At 42.2% G+C, this 22569-nt stretch overlaps 1 protein-coding gene across 1 annotated transcript in view; it reads left to right on the top strand.

Annotated features, from left to right (window-relative positions):
- The window catches only part of chd6 (chromodomain helicase DNA binding protein 6), a 134174-nt gene that overhangs the window by 44455 nt on the left and 67150 nt on the right, over window positions 1-22569 (top strand). Inside the window, exons 3-8 of the mRNA XM_008296166.1 lie at window positions 11149-11785; window positions 14915-15047; window positions 18809-18959; window positions 21365-21514; window positions 21758-21823; window positions 21905-21966. Coding sequence (XP_008294388.1) covers window positions 11149-11785; window positions 14915-15047; window positions 18809-18959; window positions 21365-21514; window positions 21758-21823; window positions 21905-21966 — 1199 coding nt within the window. The remainder of the gene's footprint in view (window positions 1-11148; window positions 11786-14914; window positions 15048-18808; window positions 18960-21364; window positions 21515-21757; window positions 21824-21904; window positions 21967-22569) is intronic.

The following is a 22569-nucleotide window of genomic DNA, read 5'->3' as shown; positions in this document are numbered from 1 at the left end:
TCTTTCTTTTTTCTTTTTCTTTTTTGTGCGTTAAACACACGACGTAGGCGAGCTTCGGGGAGGAGGGGGGGACGGATGCCGCGTTGCCCTCTCAAGTGTGTCATGCTTCATTTTCATCTGCCGCATTCACAACTCAACCTTTCCCTGATCCAAAACTCCACATAATCACGGTAATGAGGCGGCGCTGGCTCGTTGTCAGAACACAATCGCTGCCTTTGCCAAGTGCAAAAATGTGCTACAGCTTGCGGCGGTGACATCGGTATAGAAAACATACGGACGACGCTCGCTCTCTCGCATTACGTGCAGATGGACTCGGCAGAACGCGGCAGACGGGCCCGACCGTGCCGTACATAAGACTGTATGTATATTAAACACCGGGACAGCCGGGGATCGATGCCGCTTTATGCGTCCGGATCAATCGATCGGCTTCTGCTTTTAAATGTACGGAGTTTGTATTCAAGGAGCAGCAGCGCGCTATTGTTAATTAATGAATTTAGAGTGTATTAAATAATTAAAGCCGCAGCACATGTTGTACCGTAGTGGGTGGAAAGTTTGTGTCAAAAAATAGATTCGGTACCACGGCACAGAGGATTTCAGCTGCAGAAGTTTAGCTTTTTTTCCTTCGACTCTGGTGTTTATTAAATCATTTTCAGCCTTAGAAGCAGTAACAGTGATGCTTTTATTTTTGCTCAAGTGTAATAATTTCCGTATTTTAAAGCGAAGTCTTGGCTAATCTCACCGGCTCACTCTTCTTAATCTCCATCTGTTTGCTTTCAGGCATCGATGCTGTTTAATTTCACGTGTTTTTGCAGCTCGGGGTTCAATAAATTACATTAAGCGACTTGATTTTTCATTTTTAATCGTAACATCTCTGGATCTTATACTCGTTGTAAAGTGTTAGAAGTTTTGAATTCGTTTTTTTTAGTTTTTGTTCTAAAAAGGGGAAAAAAACAAACAAAAAATGACTTTAAGTGTATTGTTTTGCTCCAGGTTCTTAACTGTGTCTTAAAAAAGTCAGATATAATCCCTGGTAAGTGTTTTACAAGTACGCAGACACATTAATATGTTTGTGTGTCTTTTAGTTGTTTACCTGCAGAGTCACATGTCATACATCCGCTCTCTACGTTCATTTAAAATGTTATTTTTGCGTTTTTCTCCTCGTAATGTGTTATTCCAGCTCGCCTAATAGGATTCTTTCACATTCAGCCAAATGTAAATTATAACTACGACTCCTAGTAGTTTAATTCTCTCCTGAATTTAAATTTGAACTTTTAAAAATAAACATATTTCTTGAGATTTCCCCCCTTTTTTTTTAATACAAAAAGTTAACACGAGACGTCGGTTCCTTCCTCTCATTTCGTTAACCATAATGACCACAAATTATTATTATTTTTTTTTTAGAAAGGCAAAAATAGAAGATAAAACTGAAGTTTGGGATTCTACAATTTTTTTTTTTTTCTGGTTTACCCAAATTTGATTTACAGAAACCCGCAGGCTATTAGTTTGGACGTCACAACAAGGAGAGGTTTTGTTTTTTTTAAAAAAAGGCTTTCTGCTCAGTGGAAACACAGCCGCTAGTTTGCCGCCATGACTTATTGCCTCATGGATGTTGGTCACACCTGACTTTTCAGTTTTGCCAAAAAGTGCAGAATTATTTGTTTTTCGGGGAATCTGATGACTCCAAATGCTTGTTGTTTGACAAATTCTTAGAATAAAACGATCTTGAAGAAAAATAGAATGATTTTAAGCTTAGATATGCTGATAAATGGTGTACCTTTTTATTTTTTTATTTTTTTTTACAAAGATAGCAAGCCTTTTAAACCTGCTGGCGAGTTTTAGGGTTAAGGCAGGGAGGGATTTTTTTCACGAGGGTTAAATAAACGACTAAAGATGGATTTTAAACCTCAACAAAAGTCTCTGGTTTGATTTCTGTCTTGAGACAATTCACTTTGTACTGCCACTGTCTATAAAAGCATGAAAACAAGCCCCCTAAAAACCAAATCAACCAACTAATTCAGAGTGTCTGACACTGAAAACCTGTGCTGTTACACCATTAGCGCTACAATATGCATCTGCAAGGAGCCGTGACAGATCCCTCGGCGTCTTGCATCATGAACTTCAGATGCGACGCTCGTCTTTTTCCAGCGCTGCGTGGGTTCCTCTCATGTCTGTCCATTTATAAATCTGATCTGTGCAACTGCAGTTAACTGTTGCGTCGTCGCGGCAGAGCGCAGATCCTCCACGTCGCACAATGTGAATCGATGATTGCACAACGCGAGCCGTAACGAGGTCCTTTGGACGTGCGGGCGGGTTTCGGTGCGGCTTCAGTAGTTTGCATCGGAGGGGAAACGCTCTTTGAGTAGCCAAGCGTCCGTCAGCGGCTTCAGTCGATGGAAATCAGACACACTCGCGTTCAGAGCTGCGGCGTATTGACTCCGCTGCCCTTGACGCAACCTTCAGACGAGGGTTAAAGGCGCATCGGCACTCAGCGGCCACTCGGAATCGATTGGTTCAAAACGTCCATACTTTGGCCGATAGTTTGATCTTTTTTGTTTTCAGAATATCGACGGTTTGCTCCTTCCCTTTGGTGCATAAGCTGTAATGTCAAAGGTTGTATTTTCCTTATGAGAGATTAAAGGTGTTGCGGTACGTATACGTTCTTCAGCAGAGGTGTCAGTTTACTGCAGTGTTCGTGTATTTTACTCGGTAATGGAGTTGAAAACGAGGCCAGAACAGCAGATTTTTGCTCAGGAGCCCGAGGCTGTTTTAGATATTTGGGAGGTTACTCCAACATTATGATTCGATTTCAAGCCTTTTTTTGTCTGGGGAAACATCTGCCGGCTGGAGTGTTCTTGAGCAAAGACGCTTCCCGGCTGTTGCGGCGTAACGTTTAGTTTTTTTTTTTAAACAGCTGACCTCTTTTTTCCCGCTCCGACCTGACCGTGGTGCGGCAAAGCCGACAGTATTTCCCTGCAGGGATCAATCAGGCAGCACATTATTATTCATTATGAGGACGGATTCATTATCCGCACGCCGGCTTTCATACCTGTTAGAGCAAAGGGAGTGAGGAGAATGTGGGGAATTGATTCCGTAATGCATTTCCGTGTAGCCTCCGTGGTCAATGTGACGGCGTTCAGTTAATTCACTCAACGGCGTTGAAACACGGGCGTACATCGACGTGATTAGAAAAGTCACCGGATAGACAAAAAACATCTTTTAGTATGAATAAATAAATGAAGAAATTAAACACAAAAGTCGACATAAAACAATCCAGAAGTGGACAAATATCTAACCGCTAAACTTCTGCGGCTTTAAGATGACAAAACAAAATGTCAGCAGTGTAAACAAACTAAAATATCTCTGAAAGTGAATCCATAAATGAAACAAATGCAGGATGACTGGCTTTCTCTGCTGCACCGCTCATCCTGGGGCTGTTTGGGTATCGGAGGCATTTCTAGATTAGGAGTCAGAATAGGGATCGACCAATTATTGGCCCACAAAATATATTTGATGTGCTGCTTTGGCTCTGATACTGCAGCACCTCTCTCTCTGCAGCCACTCTGTGGTTTTAGCATCCTGCCCACAACTCTATCTGATTGGTTGCACGTCACAGCCAATCAGTGAAAGTGATTGTTTACACAGAGAGACCGAGAACTCACTTATTACTGAAGGGATAGCTATGCTTCCTTTCTTCGATCTGGGGCACCCAAACTTCTTTTAAAGTCAGATTAACTTCAGCGACATTAGCTGTTTTCACAGTGGCTAAGGCTACGCTAGCGGCTAACGGCTAACATAGCAGGCAGCCACGGATTATCATAAAATGGAGTTGGCGATGGGAAAACTAACTGATAATGCTTTAAGATCTGGGCCTGACGATAAACAAAACCGAGAAGAACAGCAGATGCAACCGTTATTGATCTTAATTAATCGAACAATAAACAGGGGAGCATCTTAGCATCACGTGACGCTTAAAGGTCATCGCTACTATTTCTATCGTACAAAGTCAGTTAATGTAATCATTTGTAATGAAGAAGCCCAACTGTGAATGACATCTATTGCAATATATAATATTTAATGTGTATATATACACTTATTTAGGAATAATTATCCTTAGAAATGAGGTAACATAGTTATGAATGAGCGGTTCTTTGCTGTCACATGTTGCTAATAAATAATATCTAATGTATACCGGTTATGGGCCTTTTCTCGATTACCAATAATCGACATCAGCCCTGAAAAACAAACAAAAAACCTCTACAAAATATGCTAATTCAACAGCATCTTCCAAACATTACTAACTTTCCTCAAATCATTTTCCACTAAAATATAACATCACGTGTGTCTTTGTTAATTCCACGATGTGATTCTAACTAATGAATCACCTCCGTGGGTCCAAAATTAATGTTTAATAGCATTCGTCGCAGCTTTTGTCGGAACATTGCGTCTCTTTCCACCATACAGTTTGGCTCTCTATTAATACTGAAGGGTTTTAACCTCTATTTCAGGTTGTCATGCTTTTCTTTCGCTGCTTGTCAAGGTACTCGGTGAAATCGTATGCCCTGAAGAAACGCTCCTTTTAATGCTTTTTCAAGGTTTTGTGAATGCAGGTGGTTTTCCGGGCTCTCGTTATTGCTTTTGTGTGATATATGTATTGAATTATGTAACCGGTTTATCATCTCATTGCTCTCTTGTGTAAATCTGACACATCCACTGTGTTCTGATTCAGAAGTGGGCAGCGGGTTTATCTACACATGTGCTGTTAGTGTAGATTAAATTACAGCCTGTTTGCTGTCTGCCTGCTACTTTTTTTTTTTTTTTTTGTGCATTGCTTCAGACCTCTTTTACTCTGATCTGTAGCGGAGTGTTGGGTTGAGCTGGAGCTCGGCGGGGGGCGTTGGATCCGACTGCAGAGTCGTAACTTGCATATCCAAAAAGCTGTTACTGTGGCAGGAATTTAACTGGCTCCGACGATACGGAGGAAGTAATGAAAATTGGCTTCATGCTGAATTCTAGCGATGTGCCGCTGCATTTGTCGGCTGCACAAACACCCGCGCAGGCGATGCTTCGGAAATCCCCGATTCCGACTCTGCAGGCCTCATTAGAAGCTCTATTTAACCTCTGTGGAGTTGCATTTGCGCTTTATTTAATATAAAGCAACCAATATAGATTGAAGCATCTCTGTGTTTTGGATTAAATGGATGATACCATTTGCCCACACTGACCTTGGAAGTCCATCTACTAGTCGTGAATATTTATGGCTGCAAATAATTATGCAGATACAAGAGGCTTATTATAATGTTTAGCATGTAAAATCTAATATGCTTAAGCGCTGCGTCTTGCCTAATGTCTTTGAAATGACAAGCTGATGTAAAAATTAGAGGCGGACGCTGAAGTCGCAGCCATCCTGCGTTAGTGTTCCAGATGTAGCCGCCGTGGGAAATCACCTCCCCGACCTCTGCAGTGCTGCTGCAGGACGACGCTCCTCTGGAAACCACTTCTGCATCGGTACCACGGCTGGACAGATGTTTTCAGGACTGAGACTACGTTTGCAGTCATAATTAAAACCTTGGCGTCAAAAACTAGAACAACGTTCACTCCAATGCAAAACTTTGTTGAAAAGCTCGTGTCTGTGTCTGTTCTCCATATGGGAATCCGTCAAAGGACAATAATGACACCAGTAATTGGAATAGTGCAGAACATCTGACCCGGAAATGAAGGACGCTGTGCTGCTGAAGCAGAAAGGAAAAGCTCAGGAAAGTGGAGGCTGTTTCAGAGCGAGGATGTTGTTAGAGAATCCTCCCAACATGGTTTGACTTCTCAGCATCTCAGAGTTACAGCGTGAGGCTGCCGTGACCGGAAATGAGTCCAAATGACTTGAAATTTGTTTATATTGCTTGAAATGTGTCCAAAAACCCCTCCCAAACTGCTGAAAAATTAAGAGAAATGGTTCAAAATGACACAAACATGACGGAAAAAGCTAGCTAGCTGAATTGGACAGCTGTCAGACGTCTTTTTGCAACCCAATGCTGCAGCGTGACTTGAAATTAATCTAAAATGACTCAAAAACTGTTTAAAAAAATAAGAAAAACTTGTTCCAAATGAGTTAAAATTGTTTAGTGACTCAGAACGTGTCTAAATTGACAAATGCTTGTGAAAAACTTTGCCGAAATTACTCAGAAATTGTCAAAATTGACCCAAAACCTATCCGAAGGTTTTCAGAAAATTGTCAAAATGTGCGTAAAATAAACTAAAATTGTCCAGAATGGTTTAAAAACTGTCCAAAATGACAAATGCTTGTCAGAAATGGCTCAAAACTTTCCCAAAAGTACTCAGAAATTGTCAAAATTGACGTAAAACCTATCTGATGCTATTAAAAAATTGTTTAAATGTGTTCCAAATGAGCTGAAGTTGTCCAAAACGACTCAAATCTCTAGCTAGCCAAACCAGACATGCCATGTTCCTCGTCTTCAGTTGATATAGTTTTCTCTGAATCAATCCACACTTCATTATTTCCATCCCCAGTTCACAGCTTTACGTCGTCTGTCTGTTGTGTTATCTGTTGGTGACTTAAAACTGTTCTAAAGCTAAAACAGTCTCGGTTCTCACTTACATTCGGGGCTTTTTCAGGAAACGTTTCTATACAAGAAGAGTTTCAGGTTCTTTTTTGGTCTTTTTTTATGAAGTAATGTCTAGAACTCAGCAGCATGCTGAGCAGGCGCACTGAGATCTCTTCTCAGCTCCCCCGAGGACTCTACGTCTGCTTCGCCTCCCTCCTTTACTGGCTTCATGTAAAACCGTCTCAGCTCGGTCACATGGCAGCAGCAGCGATGCAGAACACCGCTTCCTCTGCGCTGTGAATGGACGAGACGTCAAAACTCAAACGGCGGCGCGAGGCTCGTTGCGGCTGCCCTCGGTGAGCCTTTGTTTGGTGGCTTATGGCAGGTAATTTAATGGTATTAATCGCGAGGGTGTCCCGGTGGTTGGGCTGTTTGGGGTGTGTATCAAAAGGCTGTCACGTCCCGGGGGGCTGAAGGAGGAATATTCTGCATATTAAGTTTTTAGTCACAGTGTGATTCACACATCAAACAGCACGTGCCCAGAATGGGATTCTTCTTTCTTCACCATTTTTCACCGTCTGACTTTAAAAACACCGTCTTTCTCGCTCGTCTTGTTTCCTTTTCTTGCCGGTCTTTCTCTCTCTTTCTTATTCCCTGTCTAATTCCCTTCTTTCTTTATCTTTGTTTTGTTTTTGTTTTTGTTTTTTTCCTTTCTCCTTTGTTATTGTTGTTTTTTTTTTTTTGCCTCTCGCTTGCCCTCTGAGAATATTCTGATAATGCCACGAATTTAACCCTGTGAACCCTCAAACACTCCGGCGGCTTTAAAAAGCAAGTTGTTTATGATTAAAAAGCAAAACTGCTTTCTTCAGGAAAGACGACCAAATCTGAGCCTATAACCGGCGTGTTTTGTTGCATTTAAAAATGTGCCAAACGTGAACTGTTTACAGCAGCAACTGTCTGCAAAAAGCTAAAAATTCTGCTTTTCTCATCGCACCCACGAAGCCATTATGGACTCATTTGCAACCAACAGCCACGTTTTTTTTTTTTTTCAGCTGCATTGGGATGAACTGCAGGCTTTGTTTCCACTGAACAGATAGAAGACAAGTGTGGAAACATATTTATAATCAAAGTGGTAAAATATCTGTAGCATGTCGCGCCATCTTCCATTTTTTGTCCATTTAGATTTCCCTTTCCCCCCCCCCTTTATTGCGATTTATGGCTTTCTAACTGTGCCAGAAGACATATTTGAGTTCTCTCTCCTTCTAGTCATGGTTGTTCTGTTTCCATCGAGGCGCTGGACTTCATATTACTGTGAAAAACGAGCCCACAGTGAGTTAAAACGCCCAGAAACTGATTCTGGTTCAGAGAGTTCAATGAATAGCATTAGCACTGTAGTAAAGGTGTGGTTGTGTGGCATGCCAGATGTGCCCTAGAATATACCGGTTAACACTTTGAAAGTTTAAACCTGCAATAAGTGATTAATTTATGTCAATTTTGGTACACCCTGTAAATACAACTTGGATGCATTATGACACTTCAACATCTGTACATTCTTATTATTTATCTTGTTTGCTCTTTATTTATTTATTTATTTGGATTTATGGTGGCAGTAACTTTACTCTCTATGCTGTAACCCCTCGGGATTAATAACGTATTTCTATTTTATTTGAATTTACTGTAAACATCCAACAACCTATCCAGCAACATTAGCCTTTAGCTGCCGTTGTGTTTCCGACTCACCTCACAAACGTCCATTCGCCCTGAGTATCGCACTAGTTGTATCTCTGTTGTGGTTTTTGCCAACTTCTGAGAAAAAGATTTCTGCCCACTGCTGCTGCTGCTGAAAACCAGGTTGATGAGGGCGAACCAAACCAGTTGAGCTATGGGCTGTAAACACCCAAACACTGGATTTAAAAAAAGAAGCTTTTCATGGCTCTTCTTCTAATGCGACTCCATTTGGTCCATTTTTAACATATTAGAAAACATGAATAGGAATTCTAATAATTATAGTAATCGTTCCATGAATCCTTGAATGAAAGCCGGTATTCAAGTGAAGGACAATACAGCAAAAATAAACGCTGGGTCTGGTTTAAAAACAATGAATAGGCACGAAATTACCAGTGTAATGACTCACACAGTGGATTCAGCAGAATATCCACCCGTCAGCCACAATATTAAAACCACCTGCATCATATTTTATAGATCGTCCTCTTGCTGGAAAAGAGCAGCTCCGATCCATCCCGGTGTGAACGTCAGACCTCTGGAGGCGTCCTGTGGTGTCTGGCAGCAGGACTTTGGAAGTGCATTACTTAAGTCTTGTGTAGGGCTGATTGATTTATTGATTATTTGACCAACGTATTGACTAATTGTCCTCCAAATACAGCAAAAGGACATTTCAGAGCAGCCAAAGCAACGCGTTTTCTCCGTGTTTGCTTGCTGTCTGACTTTGGTTGTAGCTTTGAACCACACAGCTGCTGTTTTTAACCTCCTCTTTGTGGTGAGTTTGTCTGAAAAAATTGTGAAATCAAGATTCTAGCATTGGTTTGGTTAACGTGTAGCTTTAATGAGGCGTGTTTCAGTCCCTGTTGACACACTTATTCTGCTGTCTGACAACAAAAACAGAGCAATATGTAAACAAGAACAGCTTCATTGTGAATTCTGCTGTATTAAATGAAATGAAATGAAATGAATGAAAAATACTTTATTTATCCCAGAAGGGAAATTCAATAAATTAATTAAATGCAGTATTAGTGAGCACAGAGAGCAGGAGCAAAGAAAACTAATGTAAAGTCCTCGTTTTTTGCGCTGCATAATGTGATCCGAACCTCTACACCGTTTACACGCCACCTTTTTGTTCTGTTAAAAGTCTGAAAAAAGTACTCCCACAATCTCAAAATTTTGAGTCTTTGGAAACTTTTATCCTGATTCCGAGTCGGACTCAACCAACGTCTTTACGCAACAATTGCATCGCGATGAGGAAGAAAAACATTTGAGGCATTTCAGAAAAAGATTAAAAAAATGTAAGGACAACTCAAAATGTTGGCAAAATTTCAGCACTGATGTTGTTTATTATGTCAACTTATTGCGTCCTCTAGATCCGTGGTTTTGTGGAATGGGACTTAAGTGGACTTGTTTAGTGGCATGCCATTGGTTGTTGATTGGTTCCTGAGCAGATTTAGCAGTTTCTTGGGGTAGATTGTTCTTTATTGCTGATGCCATGCATGGTTTGGTTGGTTTGAACAAAGTCTAGAAGGACTGTACATGTCAAAAAACCATCTACATGAATTCTCGTGCATTAATCGTAGCAACTGGACTTGCTTGAGTTCCTTGAAGATGTTCCACCTCTCATCCAAGAGGCTTCATTGGTTCTGACTGACTAGTTGGGAGTTCCAGATACTTATACCCTTAAGGAGCCATTAACACCTGAGTTTCGGTTTCAGTTGAAGGTTTGTTGCTCCTCCCTCTCGTTATGTGAGTCGTTAGTGCTCCCCCTGCTACAATGGGGTTCGTTAAGGTCTTCTGTGGCTCGGTGTGAATGTGGTTTCATCTTCCTGGGGCGAGATCTTTGGACTGAATTGTAACAACAAACAACAACAAACCCCCAAATGAAACCGAAACTCGGTCAAGGAACTCAAGCAAGTCCAGTTGCTACAATTAATCCACGAGAATAACCATGAGCTGGATGACTGAGAATCTTCAGACACATCTACATGAATGTAGAACCCACGTTTTCTTGGCAGAATGTTGTGTTCTAATGAGATGATTTGGTTTTAATGTTGTGACTGGAGGCCGGGTCAACAAGTTGAGCTCTTTGTCATGTTCCTCGAGCGGTTCCTGAGCAGATTTAGCAGTTTGTTGGCTTAGATTGTTCTTCTGTGCTGTTGTCGTGCAGGGTGTGGATGGTTTGAACAAAGTCTATAAGGGTGGTACATGTCAAAATAACATCTGCATGAATGCAGAACCCAGGTTTTCTCGGCAGAACGTTGCGCTCTAATGAGATGATGCGGTTTTAATGTTGTGGCTTGTCGATGCTCATTTCCAGGTTTTTAATGTGAAAAATCTGCCCAAGTGTTAATCAACAACAGTGAGGCTGCAGTCAATCAGTGACAGGCTATAAAACTTGGGGGTTGACCGATATGTTCAAGACTGGTTTTCTTTGTTTATAAGGATGACTTTAACTGAATATGTAAAATACTCGTATATGTGACATAAACTGAGATTGATCAGTTTGTCTCCTACAGTTCTGTTTTCTTAGTCTTTCACTGTTCTACCACTTTTATTGCACATTGAGCTCCAGATCTTACAAAAATGATTAAATACTGTTTCCCAGACTTGTTTCAGGGCTGCCTGCTAACTTAGCCGTTAGCGTAGCATTAGCCACGTCGAGAGGAGCTAATTTCCTGGTGTGTGGCGACGACTTGTGTTTCTTGTTCAGAGACATTTCTGAGACCACAGAGAGAGGAGGCACATTTAATTTGTCAATAATCATCAATAACAATACCGATAATTGGAAAAATGTAAAATATATCCACAATAATCCGTCTGTCTCTGGTAAAACTGACCATGAACTTCCTTGTCTTTTCTCTTCCAGATGTTCACTGGCCTCCTGAAGCACACGGCACCTCCGGCCTCCGCTGCAGCAGCCTCCTCCTCAGCCTCGGACCAAAACAGCAACGCACAAACCACAGTTCCCACAATCCCGCGGGGTCACCTGGTCGTGGGCCCCAAGGACCAGCTGCGCCTCCTCACCCCGGTGGGCAGCACGGCGTCGTCCAATCACTGCGCGGTGGCCGGGGTCCACGCCGCCAAGCACTCCGGCGGCGGCGCCACGAGACCGCCGTCCTCCCTGAGCGAGGAGGACGACGGGGGAGGCGGCGGCCGGGTGAAGAAGAAACGGAAGAAAAAGGACAAGAAGGAATGGGAGAAGGCGGCACTGGCGGAGGCGGAGGAGAAGGAGAGCAGCAAACCAAAGAAACGTAGGGAGGAGAAGGAGGCGGCGACGACGACGGTCTCGCTGAGGAAGAGCAAGGAGCCCAAGGAGGGGAAGGAGAGGAAGGAGCGGCGGGCCAAGGGCAAGGAGAGCAGGAAGGACGGCGGGGCGGAGCTGAAGAACGCCAGGAAGACGACGGGCGCCGCCTCCGGAGCAGCTCAGGTGCCCGTGAAGGTTCCCGGCAAACGAGGGAGGAAACCGAAGGTCAAAGTCCTACCTCCTGTGCCCCCGAATCAAGGTTGGCGCTCGTCTTCCTGAAGTGTGTTTTGTTTTCTGTGGTTGCGGCGAGTTGTCGAGCGGTTCTGTGCAGGAGTTCATTTGAACACAGACGTTTTATTTTAACACTTTCAGTCGATTTTTGCCGGCCGACAGAAAACCCGACAACAGAGCGGATTTTGAAACAAAAGTTTTCATTGGTTCGATGTTCCCAAACGTGAGCATCCTTTTCTCTGCTTTATAATGTCATTTCTTAATAACAGATTGATTCACTATTTATCATTTTAGATCTGACGTATCCAAGTCGTTGAAGGGATTTTGACACAACTTACTATGTCAGACTTATACATTAGTTTAGAGAAAGAAAAATGCCAAATCTTTATATCTGATTTCAGTATGAACTTGGTCCGTCTCATATTTATATTAATTCAGAGGAAAAAAAGGTCAAATCTCGACGTCTAATATCAGATTGAACTTGCAAATTGCGACGGGGATTTTCACACGACTTATCCATCTTGTGTGTCTAATAATTTTTAGAAAATATGTCAGTCTGAGGGCTGCAAGGTGGCTCAGTGGTTAGCACCGTCGCCTCGCAGCAAGAAGGTCGCCGGTTTGCGTCCCGGTGGGGGCACCGGAATCCTTCTGCATGGAGTCTCCATGTTCTCCCCGTGCAGCGTGGGTTCTCTCCGGATTCTCCGGCTTCCTCCCACAAAAACATGTTGAGGCTAATTGGTGATTCTAAATTGTCCGTAGGTGTGAATGTGAGTGTGCTTGGTTGTCTGTCTCTAAGTGTAGCCCTGTGATAGACTGGTTACCTGTCCAGGTGAACCTGCCTTCACCCTGAGTCAGCTGGGATAGACTCCAGCCCCCCACAACCCTAGTGAGGATTAAGCGGTGTATAGATGATGGATGGATGGATGTTAGTCTTCTGATTTTAGTATGAACTTGCAAGTTGTTAAAGGGATTTTGACCCAACTGGTCCGGCTCATATTTATATAAAATTTGAGCAACACTGCCTCAATCTTGAGGTTTGATATCAGTATCAAGTTCTTTAAGGTATTTCAACACAACTTCACCATCTTATATGTTTATATTAATTCTGAAGGGGAAAAAAAGCCAAATCTCCACGTCCAACATCAGTATGAACTTGCGAGTTGTGAAGGAGATTTTGATAGACTTTTCCATCTTATGTTTCTCAGAATTTTGATTAAAAAAAGTCAAAATCTTAATGTTTGATATCCGTATAAACATACAATTTCTTAAAGGGATGTCAACAAGCCTTATTTATCTTTTATATTATATTATTTTGAGAAAAAAAAGCCAAATCTCAATGCAGTCTTGAGAAGTTGCTTTAATAAAAACAGCCTTCATGTGACGTTGACTGTGTTTGTCTCCAACCCCGTCGATTACCGGCTTTGATCCTTTTGCTCCTTTCCCAATCTCCCGACACATCCGATTCAGTTTCAGCAGCAACATCAGACGTGACCGAGCATCCTCCAGTGTTTTAATCAACAACCAGTAAACAACAACAAAAATCAAAAACGGCGAGCAAGCGAGCTGGAACGTTTTGTCGCTAATTGGACGGCGCAGGCGACGACTGTTCTATTCTTAAATGTCCTTAAATCATGATCAGACATGTCAGGATAAATGAGTCTTATTATGATGCGATTGTTGGATTTAATTAGGACCGAGTGACTAAGTGTGTGTTTGCACGTGTGTGGGTGGGCGCATTAGCATTCTGTCCCAGCTGGAAAAAACAGATTTGCCGGCGAGAATCGAGAATTGTATCAGCGAGCGTTTCGAAGACGCGACTCCTTAACGTGAACCGAGGTGACGCCGGCTGCAGGATAATGGGATCTGTACGCGTTTAATGCAGCAGCTAGAAGCTCTTACTGAGTCTTTGTCACCATTTGCTTTTTTTTTTAAATGACATGTGTAGAATAAATCATTAAGAGCTTAGATTTGATCAGTTAACCCGACGCGTGATTCAAGAAAAGTTGGAAGGTTACAAATCTGACAATACTTCATGTTGTTGCAGTTTCTGGCTTTGACAAATTGTTTGATTTTGTTTTATTTTTCTTACCTTTTTTTTCCTGAGGGTTAAAGAAAAAACTTATTTGTCAAAGCAAGATAATGTTTCGGCACTCTGAATTTTAGTCTTGAGACAGTCGGTTGCAGCTGAGTCACTTGTGGCTTTTTGTTTGCACCGAGGAGCCTAAAATTTTTTGTTTTTTATAGAATCTAATGAGAGCTAATCATTTTTTTTTTGTAGAATAAATCGAGTCAGCGCTTAGATTTGATTAGCTAACCTGCTTCGCCTCTCTGAATTTTAGTCTTGAGACGGTCGGTTGCAGCTGAGTGACTTGTGGCTTTTTGGTTGCACTGAGGAGCCTAAAATTTTTTGTTTTTCATAGAATCTAATGAGAGGTAGTCGTTTATTTTTTCGAATAAAGCGAGTCAGAGCTTAGATTTGATTTGTTAACGTGCTTCGCCTCTCTGAATTTTAGAGTCGAGATCGTCGGTTGCAGCTGAGTCACTCACGACTTCTTTGTTGCGCTAAAAAGTGCAGAATCTTAATTATTTTACAGAATCTGATTATTTTATTTTTGCCTGTTTTTAAGAGACATTCATAGTAAAGTAAATCTAAAGGAATATCACAATTTTAAGCTTAGATTTGGGTCATTTTTCAAATCAAATGAAAAGTTCGCAATCTAGCAATTCTCATTTTACAGTTCCTGGTTCTGATAAATGGTTTAATTTCAGCAATAGATGTATATATATTTTAAAGATAAAACTAAAGAGGGTTTAAACTGTTCCTCCTGGATTTCAGGCGTCCTCCTCCTCCGTTCAGCCGCCTCGATGACCAACCAGTTGGAGCACACGCATCGATAAAGCCGCGACACCTCTCTGGCTTCTCACCTGTGAAATGTGTTAATTAAAATGCACGAGCGAGGCAGAGGTAGCTTCTGCTGGAAGGTTCTTTTTTCCCAGAGAGGTGGAAGCTTTTGGTCAGCAGCAGCCGACGTAATGGAAAGATGTGAAAAATCAATTCCGGCTCAAGAGCTACGACGAGAGGCATCACCGCGCCTCATTGAGGATCTTGCTTTTTAGTGGCTAACACCCGAATCCTGTTCATATTTTCCGCCCGCAGCAGCGCCTCCCACCCAAGGACACCACAGCAAGGTCCAGCTCCAGGGCGGCCACGGCCATGGCAAGAACCACGGCCCGGCGAACAGCAAGGCGCCGGCCCCGTCGGCGCCGAAACAGAGGGGCCGCAAACCCAGGTAAGACCGCCGTCGACAGAAATGTATAACGCTGCAGGAAGGGAGAGGAGTTTCAGAAAGCGAAAGGGTCGGCGTGCAGGAAAAGCCCTGGAAGTGGACACTGATGGAGTAACGGCGAGAAAGGCGGCTATAAAGCTGTCAGCCCCAACAAATTATGCACTTCCTCTCCGGGCACCTCGGTTACAAATATTTCACTTTGAAGCTATATTTTGGAGGCGGAAAAGACGGGCGGGAGAGTTTTCATTCAGTCCCCGGACAACATGAATGCACGGCGGGGTTTGTACCGGAGCAGAAAGAAGAGCCAGAAAGAGGCTTTGATTTGGATACGAACGGGCTTTTTTTCAAATTTAGTTGAAGTCGGATCTGAGATTTTGCATGAAAAGCCCCCGTTAAAAATCTATTAAGTCACCTCACAGGCGTCCTGTACGTCGTAACGCCTGAATCACATGGCGGACAAGTTGGTGTGTTAGAGGTTTGTGTGCCTTTTTGACACACTTTTTGTTGCTTGGGGTGCACGCAAACTCTTAAAACATGATTTTCAGCTGCACAGTAAAAATCTGAAATAAAAATGTCACTGCTCAGTTTCTCTTTTTGTCGTCTGAGGAGAACTTCTAACCCTCATGGGATCCACGTTTTCCATAAAATCACATTCTGCTGAAAGAAAAGTTGTTTTTTTAGCATGCAAATAAAAGAAAAAGACAAGAATCGTGCATCTTTTTATGATCTTTCCCGACAAATAGTCCCCTTTTCTGCACCTATTTTCCCTTCTTTTCCTCCAAATTGTTCGCTTTTCTCCCCTTTTTTTTACCGTCAGCATCCTCATCTTTTTTTTTTCCACTCCTGGTTTACAAGCAGCTCCAGAAAAAGCCGAGCGGCGTTTACAAGGTTGAGAAATCGGAGCGAAGACAGAGGGCACGGTGACACGTCCTTTATTTCGGTTAAAAATGTCGCCCTTGCCTCTCTGCCTTTAACAAAGCAGGTGTTGTTCATCTTCAGAAGCTGGAAACTCTCATTAAACGCAGTTTTTCGCCGATGAATTGTGTGTTTATACGTGGATAAAGTGGCACAAATTAGCCTCTGTGTGTTGTTGCGTTGCTCTAAACTACAAATGTGTGTTTTTTATGTGTGCAGTCGGTCTGGATTTGCATGTTTTTGAGCTGAATTTGTGCAAAGATGGTAGGAACAACCTCAGAAGTGTTTTTTTCTGTCGAGAGGGTTACGATGCGATAATCAGGGATGCTGGAGGAAGTTAAACATCTCCGAGAGGAAAGTTTGACAACGAAAAGAGATGCGAGAGTGAGATGAAAAGCAGCAGCAGCACAGGTGATGAAACAAGAGCCTTCACATGAGACAGAAGGAGGTGATGAAGAGATAGATGCTGGGAAGGAGGAGGAGGAGGAGGAGGCGTCCCGCTGAACTCCAGTGACTCGGGGTCATCTCCAGGTTGCCCTCCGGTGTCGGGTCGTGTTTTGTTCCGATCGTCACAAGAAGATTAGAGAACCCTCGTGCGGCACAGTTTTAATTCCGTCTTAATCTGCCGCTTTGTCTTCGCTCGCCGCTCACTTTTCTGCCAGATTTCTAGTGCAGGAGAAAGATAGAGAAGCAGAGAGAGAGAGAGGATACCATTAAGTGGGACAGGAGAGGAATCTCTGTTCGCTTCTCCAACCACAGCTGCCAGCCCAGTCCTAAATCACCGGGCTGCGCTTCACGTGGCAGCTGCAGGTTTAACAAAGAAAGAGGGATGGTTGCACTGGTGGAGCCGCCTAAAATAATCACTTTAAAATAACGTTGGGCTCCACAGAACAGTCGTCTAATTATGTTCAACCAACAACCTCTGATGAACTGTTCCTCTAAAATCACAGGTATTCTTTAATTACCAGCCTCTGCATTGGGAAATGTGACACGAAATTAAGTTATCGAGCAGATTTCGTGAAGTTTCCTCAACTTGGATTAAGAAATTGGAGTTTGAATGACGTTATTAAGTCGCATCAACCTACAAAAATAATGTTTGCATCCTAAATAGTTCGTCTAAATCATTATTATTCTGCAATCACGCATTTATTTAAGCGTTAGGAATACTTTATAGTGCGTTTTAATACAAGATAAATATAAATTCTAAACCTTAACAACCTTGTATTTGTTGTTATTTGACGACAAATAAACATCTGCGGGAGGATTTCTCAGTAATTATGCAGCTCGTGTTTGTTAAATAAACGACTTCAAGGCAGAATTAGAGACATTAAAGATGTTTCTGACAAATAATTTGACTGTATTCAACCAAAAGTTGTCCTAAACTCATGAGCAGGATGCCGTAGATGCAATTTTTTTGCTAATAGCTGTGAAATAATGATTTTGGTTAATTAATGAGCCCATGAAATGCTTTTCCCTCCTTTACTTCAGTGGGTTTTACAGCTTCATGCAGCTGTTTTATTGCTTTTTTTTCATGCATGTAAAAGGTCTCCGAGGTTCTTCTGCTGCTTACAGGGAACGATTAATTGCTGATCGACTAGTTTAACCGATTAGAAATGTTTTAGCTGAAGCACGCTCATCAGCAATTAATCGATGAATCAGTAGCGTTTCGAGTGCAGTTTTTTTAATATTAAATGTCCCGTGTGGTGAAAATTTTTAATTTTTTCCTTGAGTTTTGTGGTTGTTTTAAACTATGAGGTGCTAAATAAAAGCTGTTAGGGTATAAAAATGTTTACTTTTGCTTTTCCTTGAGCAAAAAGGGCCTTAAAGGATGACGACGTACTCTGGTAAACCTAAAAAAACCCCAACTATAGACCTGTTAATGTGCACAATATAGGCTCTTTAGGCATTCGTCACCATCAGCTAGTTTAATAAAAATACAATCCCGCTGTATGCATGATTCCTGATCCACTCCTTGCTTTGATAGAAGAGCTTTCTTGTGAGTTGTCTGAGAAGAGACGAAGGTGATTTGTGCCTGTAGCAAAATCTACAAGCATGGAGTTTTCTGTTTTTGCAAATGAACTCTTCAAAAAGTATTTGAAGAATCTGCCTAGAGTTGCACAGATACGATTATATGTATTTATTTAAGCAGGTAGGTCGATGGAGAACCACTTCTCATTGACAGTGACGACAAGCATGAACGGTGGACACCGAATCATAGAAACAGATAATACATTTATAAACGGTGGCACATTAGAGATGAGAAGCAAGCACAAGGTCTTGTACTGTTGAGTGATATTGATATATTATGACAAAAAAAGCAGAAGTTTGCCGATGATTGAAGATGGAATCACCCACAGTTGATGCTCCCATCGTAGAGTTTACCTGCTAACTTCTGTGTGTGCGTTTGGTCACAACTGGGCTAAAAACTAGTCTTGCATTCCCAAAAGTGCACGTTTGCCATCACAGCGTCCGGATTTACTTCTTCCTGCTGATCCGAGGCGAGCTGTCGTCCTCCAGAGATCGGATCCAGTCCACCGACAAAGCCGTCGATGACTAACTGCGAGGAAATAATCTGAGGTTTTCCTGATTGTGCTGCAGATGTGCTGATTCAGTCCCCGCTCAGGAAACACCCTGCTTCTTCATTCATTCATTCATTCATTCATGTGTAGCTGCAGCAGCGGTCCTCCTGTAGTTCAGCGCATCGCAGCAACATACCTGTACGTGATAGAACTTGCTCCGTCAGATCTTCTGCAGAGCTTCTGAGAAAAAGGAAAGAAGGAAAAAAAGCGCAGCTGCAGGCTAACGGCGCTGCCGATCGCTCATCAGAATTTCCTCCCCTCTCCTCGCAGAGATCCTGGCGCGGCGCCGGTGGAGAAGAAGAAGAAGGGGAAGAGGAGAAACCAGGAGCCGGCTGTCCAGGAGGGGGCGGAGAGTGACGACACTACCTCAATGTCAGCCCTCAACATGGGAGAGGACAGCCAGGACCCGCTGGACAACGCCGTGAGTGCATTTAGATAAACAGGATGCATGTGTGCAGATGTTCACTCTAGAAAGTCATTTACAAAGACACGCTAACCCTCTGAACTCCAGGCAGCTCGTGGGTGTCGCATTTGTCTGTGCGATATAAAGTCCTGCACCTTTATGGAAACAGCAACAGTCATGGCTATAAGTAGAGAGAACTCAAGTGTCTTTATTTTTCCTTCCTTTGCAGTTTGACAGAATCAGAATCATCAGAATCAGAAGTACTTTATTGATCCCAGAGCGGGGAAATTGATTTCTGTTACAGGTGCTCCCATTCAAAAGTCTTAAGAGAAGCAGGAGAGTATGAAATATCTCAAAAAATATGATAAATAAATATAATAAATGACATTTATAACGCCATAAATCTTTAAAAAAAGAAGCATTTATTTCACAAAAATGGGGGAAAAAAATAAAACGTGTTCACAGGTGTAACAGCGCTGGAAAAAACACTGTAGATGTTTTAGTAATTAGTTTTCTTTACTTCGTTTACGTACTTTCCTCTTGTCTGTTCTGTGTTGAGTACAGCCTGCAGTTCAGTCCAGTTCAGACAAAAAGTCTCTGAATTTTAGTCAAGCGACTGTCTGTCACAGCTGACTCGTTAGCGGCTTCTTGGTTTCACTGATGAGTGCAGAATTTTTTTAGATTTTTACAAATTACAGTTTATTTCAGATAAATCTTCAAATGAGACTTTTGGATTACAGTGATTTTGGTTAAACGTCACAATTTTTTTAGCTCAAATTTGGTTCTCGACTGAACTAAACAGAGTAGGACTGTTGGAAACCTGACGGGTCTGATTTTATAGTTCCTGGTAAAAAAAGGGATAAATGGTGTAATTTAGAGAGAAGTTTGAAAAGAACTTTGAAATGCCTTTAGTGCAGTGTGACAGTTAAAAAATATCACAAATCATAAAAACACCGAAAATTTCAATTTCTTTTTTTTTTTTTTTTTTTTAAACAAAAATTGAAAACAACACAATCAACACCTGTAGCGTTGTTCTAGGTGTCCACAGGTGTTACCAACAGTGGAAAACATACTATACACGATGCACATACTAAACATTTTGTATTACTGACATCTTTAACTAGTTTCTCTCTGTTCTGCGTGAACACAGCCTGCAGTTCATCCGAGAAGTTCCTGTATTTCTGTCATGTGACTGTTGGTCGCAGCCGAAACGCTAACGGCTTCACGGTAGCAACGAGGAGCGCAGAATTTTATGTTTTTGACAGAATCAGGCGACTGCCAACTGTCTGTTTTCTGCGTATTTTTGTATTTAAGACCTGCAGAATAAATTGAGTATCACACTTTTAAGTTTAGATTAAATTATGTATCCTGATGGAACGGCACGTCGCTCTGACCAACCAGAAAGTTAAAAAACATATTAAATATTTTGCTTTTTTGAAAATCTGGTTACTGATAATGGTTTATTTTTTTAAAACATCCTTCAACGACACTGATTGTGATGAAATATTAAGATTTTAAGTTTAGGTTTGGTTAAATTTTTGTGAAATGTGCTGAATTTCCCTGTAAAATGTGTAGTTTTTAAAAAATTTTTATTAAAAGATAACATGCTTTAAAACCTTCTTGCAGATTTTGGGGTTCAGAGGGTTAAAGAAAAACTTCTCATGTTGTTTCTGTCGGTTATGAACTCCCTGATCGCTCAGCTTCAGTGCAGATATCAACAAAAAAATCTGTCCTTGAGAAATATTAACATGTTTTAAAAATATTAATTTTGACAAGCAGCTGTTGCAGTAATGTTGCTTGGATTTTTATTTTTCAAAGACGACATCCTTTTAACTGAGTTCTAAGGGTTAAATAATAAAAAACAGATGAGAGGATTAAAAAATAGATAAAAGATCTGTTCAGTGTCTGTGGCAGAACGCTGAGGGAGATCGTTGTCTTTTAAATTGGACGTTTTTCCATCCACAAAATAGACGCAACAAGTTGTTAGTGTCAGAAAGACTTGACAGTTAATGTGTTTGATATTCTGAGCTGCACTGAAACAGGTTTGCATTGATGCAGGTTGACACGATTATAGTTTAACATCACATTTGTTGGGATAAACAATGTTGGACGTCGTGTTTTTGAACCTTTAACAGCCTCAGACTTATGTTTTTTTTAAAGTATATTCCATTTCCTTAGACCTCTAGCCAACAACTAAATAGTTAAACCTGACTTCTTATTACTTCCATCCATCTTCTTTTCCTTCCTCCTGCCTTCATTCATCCTCTACTCTTAACTTCCTGCTCGTCTACCTCGCTATCTCCTCTCGTCGTCTCACACTTCACCCCGACATCTCACCGTGTCATTATTTCCTTTTTTTTCCCTGTGCTTTCGGATCTTTTAAACTCTCCTCCCGTCCCTTCGCTCTTCATCTCGTCCTTCAGAAGCGGCGTTCGGGACGACAGGTCAAGAGGAGGAAGTACAACGAGGATCTGGACTTCAAGGTGGTGGACGACGACGGGGAGACCATCGCGGTGCTCGGAGCCGGTCGCATCTCGGCGCTGAACGCCACCGCTCTGGCGTGGCAGGCCGAGGTAAGGGCGTGCTTTACTGTTGGTTTGCTCCTTTTTCAGGCTCATTATTTAGACTTTTCTTCATTATCTTGGTTTTGAATGCACGATAAATAAAATTATACAGTGATGTCGCCCAAAAAAATCAGTCAACGAGCTGGACAGACCTCTTCTTCTCGGTGTAATTACTGACGAGCCTTTATGTCGTTTTAATCTTTTCTTTTCAACTGCTGCCGTCTGAACACAAACTCTCTGCTTCTGTGTCAGGAGCCGCCGGAGGACGAGGCCAACATCATCGAGAAGATTCTGTCCGTCAGGACGGCGAAGAAAGAGGTGAAAACGCTAAATATGTCTTCTAGATTAGAGCTTTACACGTTTATTCCTCATGTGTTTAACCCTCCTCGTTCTCCGTAGACCTCACCGTCAGAGGACCAAGCGGAGGACACGGAGGAGTTCTACGTCAAGTACAGAAATTTGTGAGTGTCTCTGAGAATTTCTATTATTCTTAAATGTTAAACGCTGATTTCTTTGTGCATTCATGCCGACCGGTTGTTTCCTCAGACTGTCCTTCTGCCTGTTCTTGTGCCCAGTGGGACAAAAGGCAAATGTACGAGGTGTGTGGAAACCAGCGGCGCTCTGCGGTTTCCATGTCAGGTCACTGGTTTGTAATTGCGTTTGCTGTTACCACCCGCCGCTCCCTGGCTCCGGCCAGGTGCAGGGCTTAATGCGACACCACCGCCAGCTCCGGCGACTCCGGCTCAGACCGAAATATCCCAACGACTGTCTTGCTGTGAAACCTGAAACCTCTGTTGCTCCGGAGATGAAGCCGAAGCTACGCCGTCGCAGCTCAGGCTGGTTTTAAAGTGACTGAGTTTTAGAGTCGCGTCAGGAAAACAATCTGAGAGGTGGTGCTGCTTCTTCAGGTTAACGACAGAGTCTTGAACGTCCTGCACAACTTCAGAGGTGTTAAAAGTCACCTGCATTAAAATAGGATAAGTTAAGATGGGATGAGACAAGATAATAGAGGATAAGATACAACTGGATAAGTTGAGTAAAGGTGGGAGAGGATAACAGAGGAT

Source organism: Stegastes partitus, unplaced genomic scaffold (assembly GCF_000690725.1).
Source record: "Stegastes partitus isolate 25-593 unplaced genomic scaffold, Stegastes_partitus-1.0.2 Scaffold1107, whole genome shotgun sequence".
Classification (NCBI taxonomy): Eukaryota; Metazoa; Chordata; class Actinopteri; family Pomacentridae; genus Stegastes; species Stegastes partitus.
The sequence above is the reverse complement of the archived record's forward strand: the minus strand, read 5'-3'. Positions and strand labels throughout refer to the sequence as shown.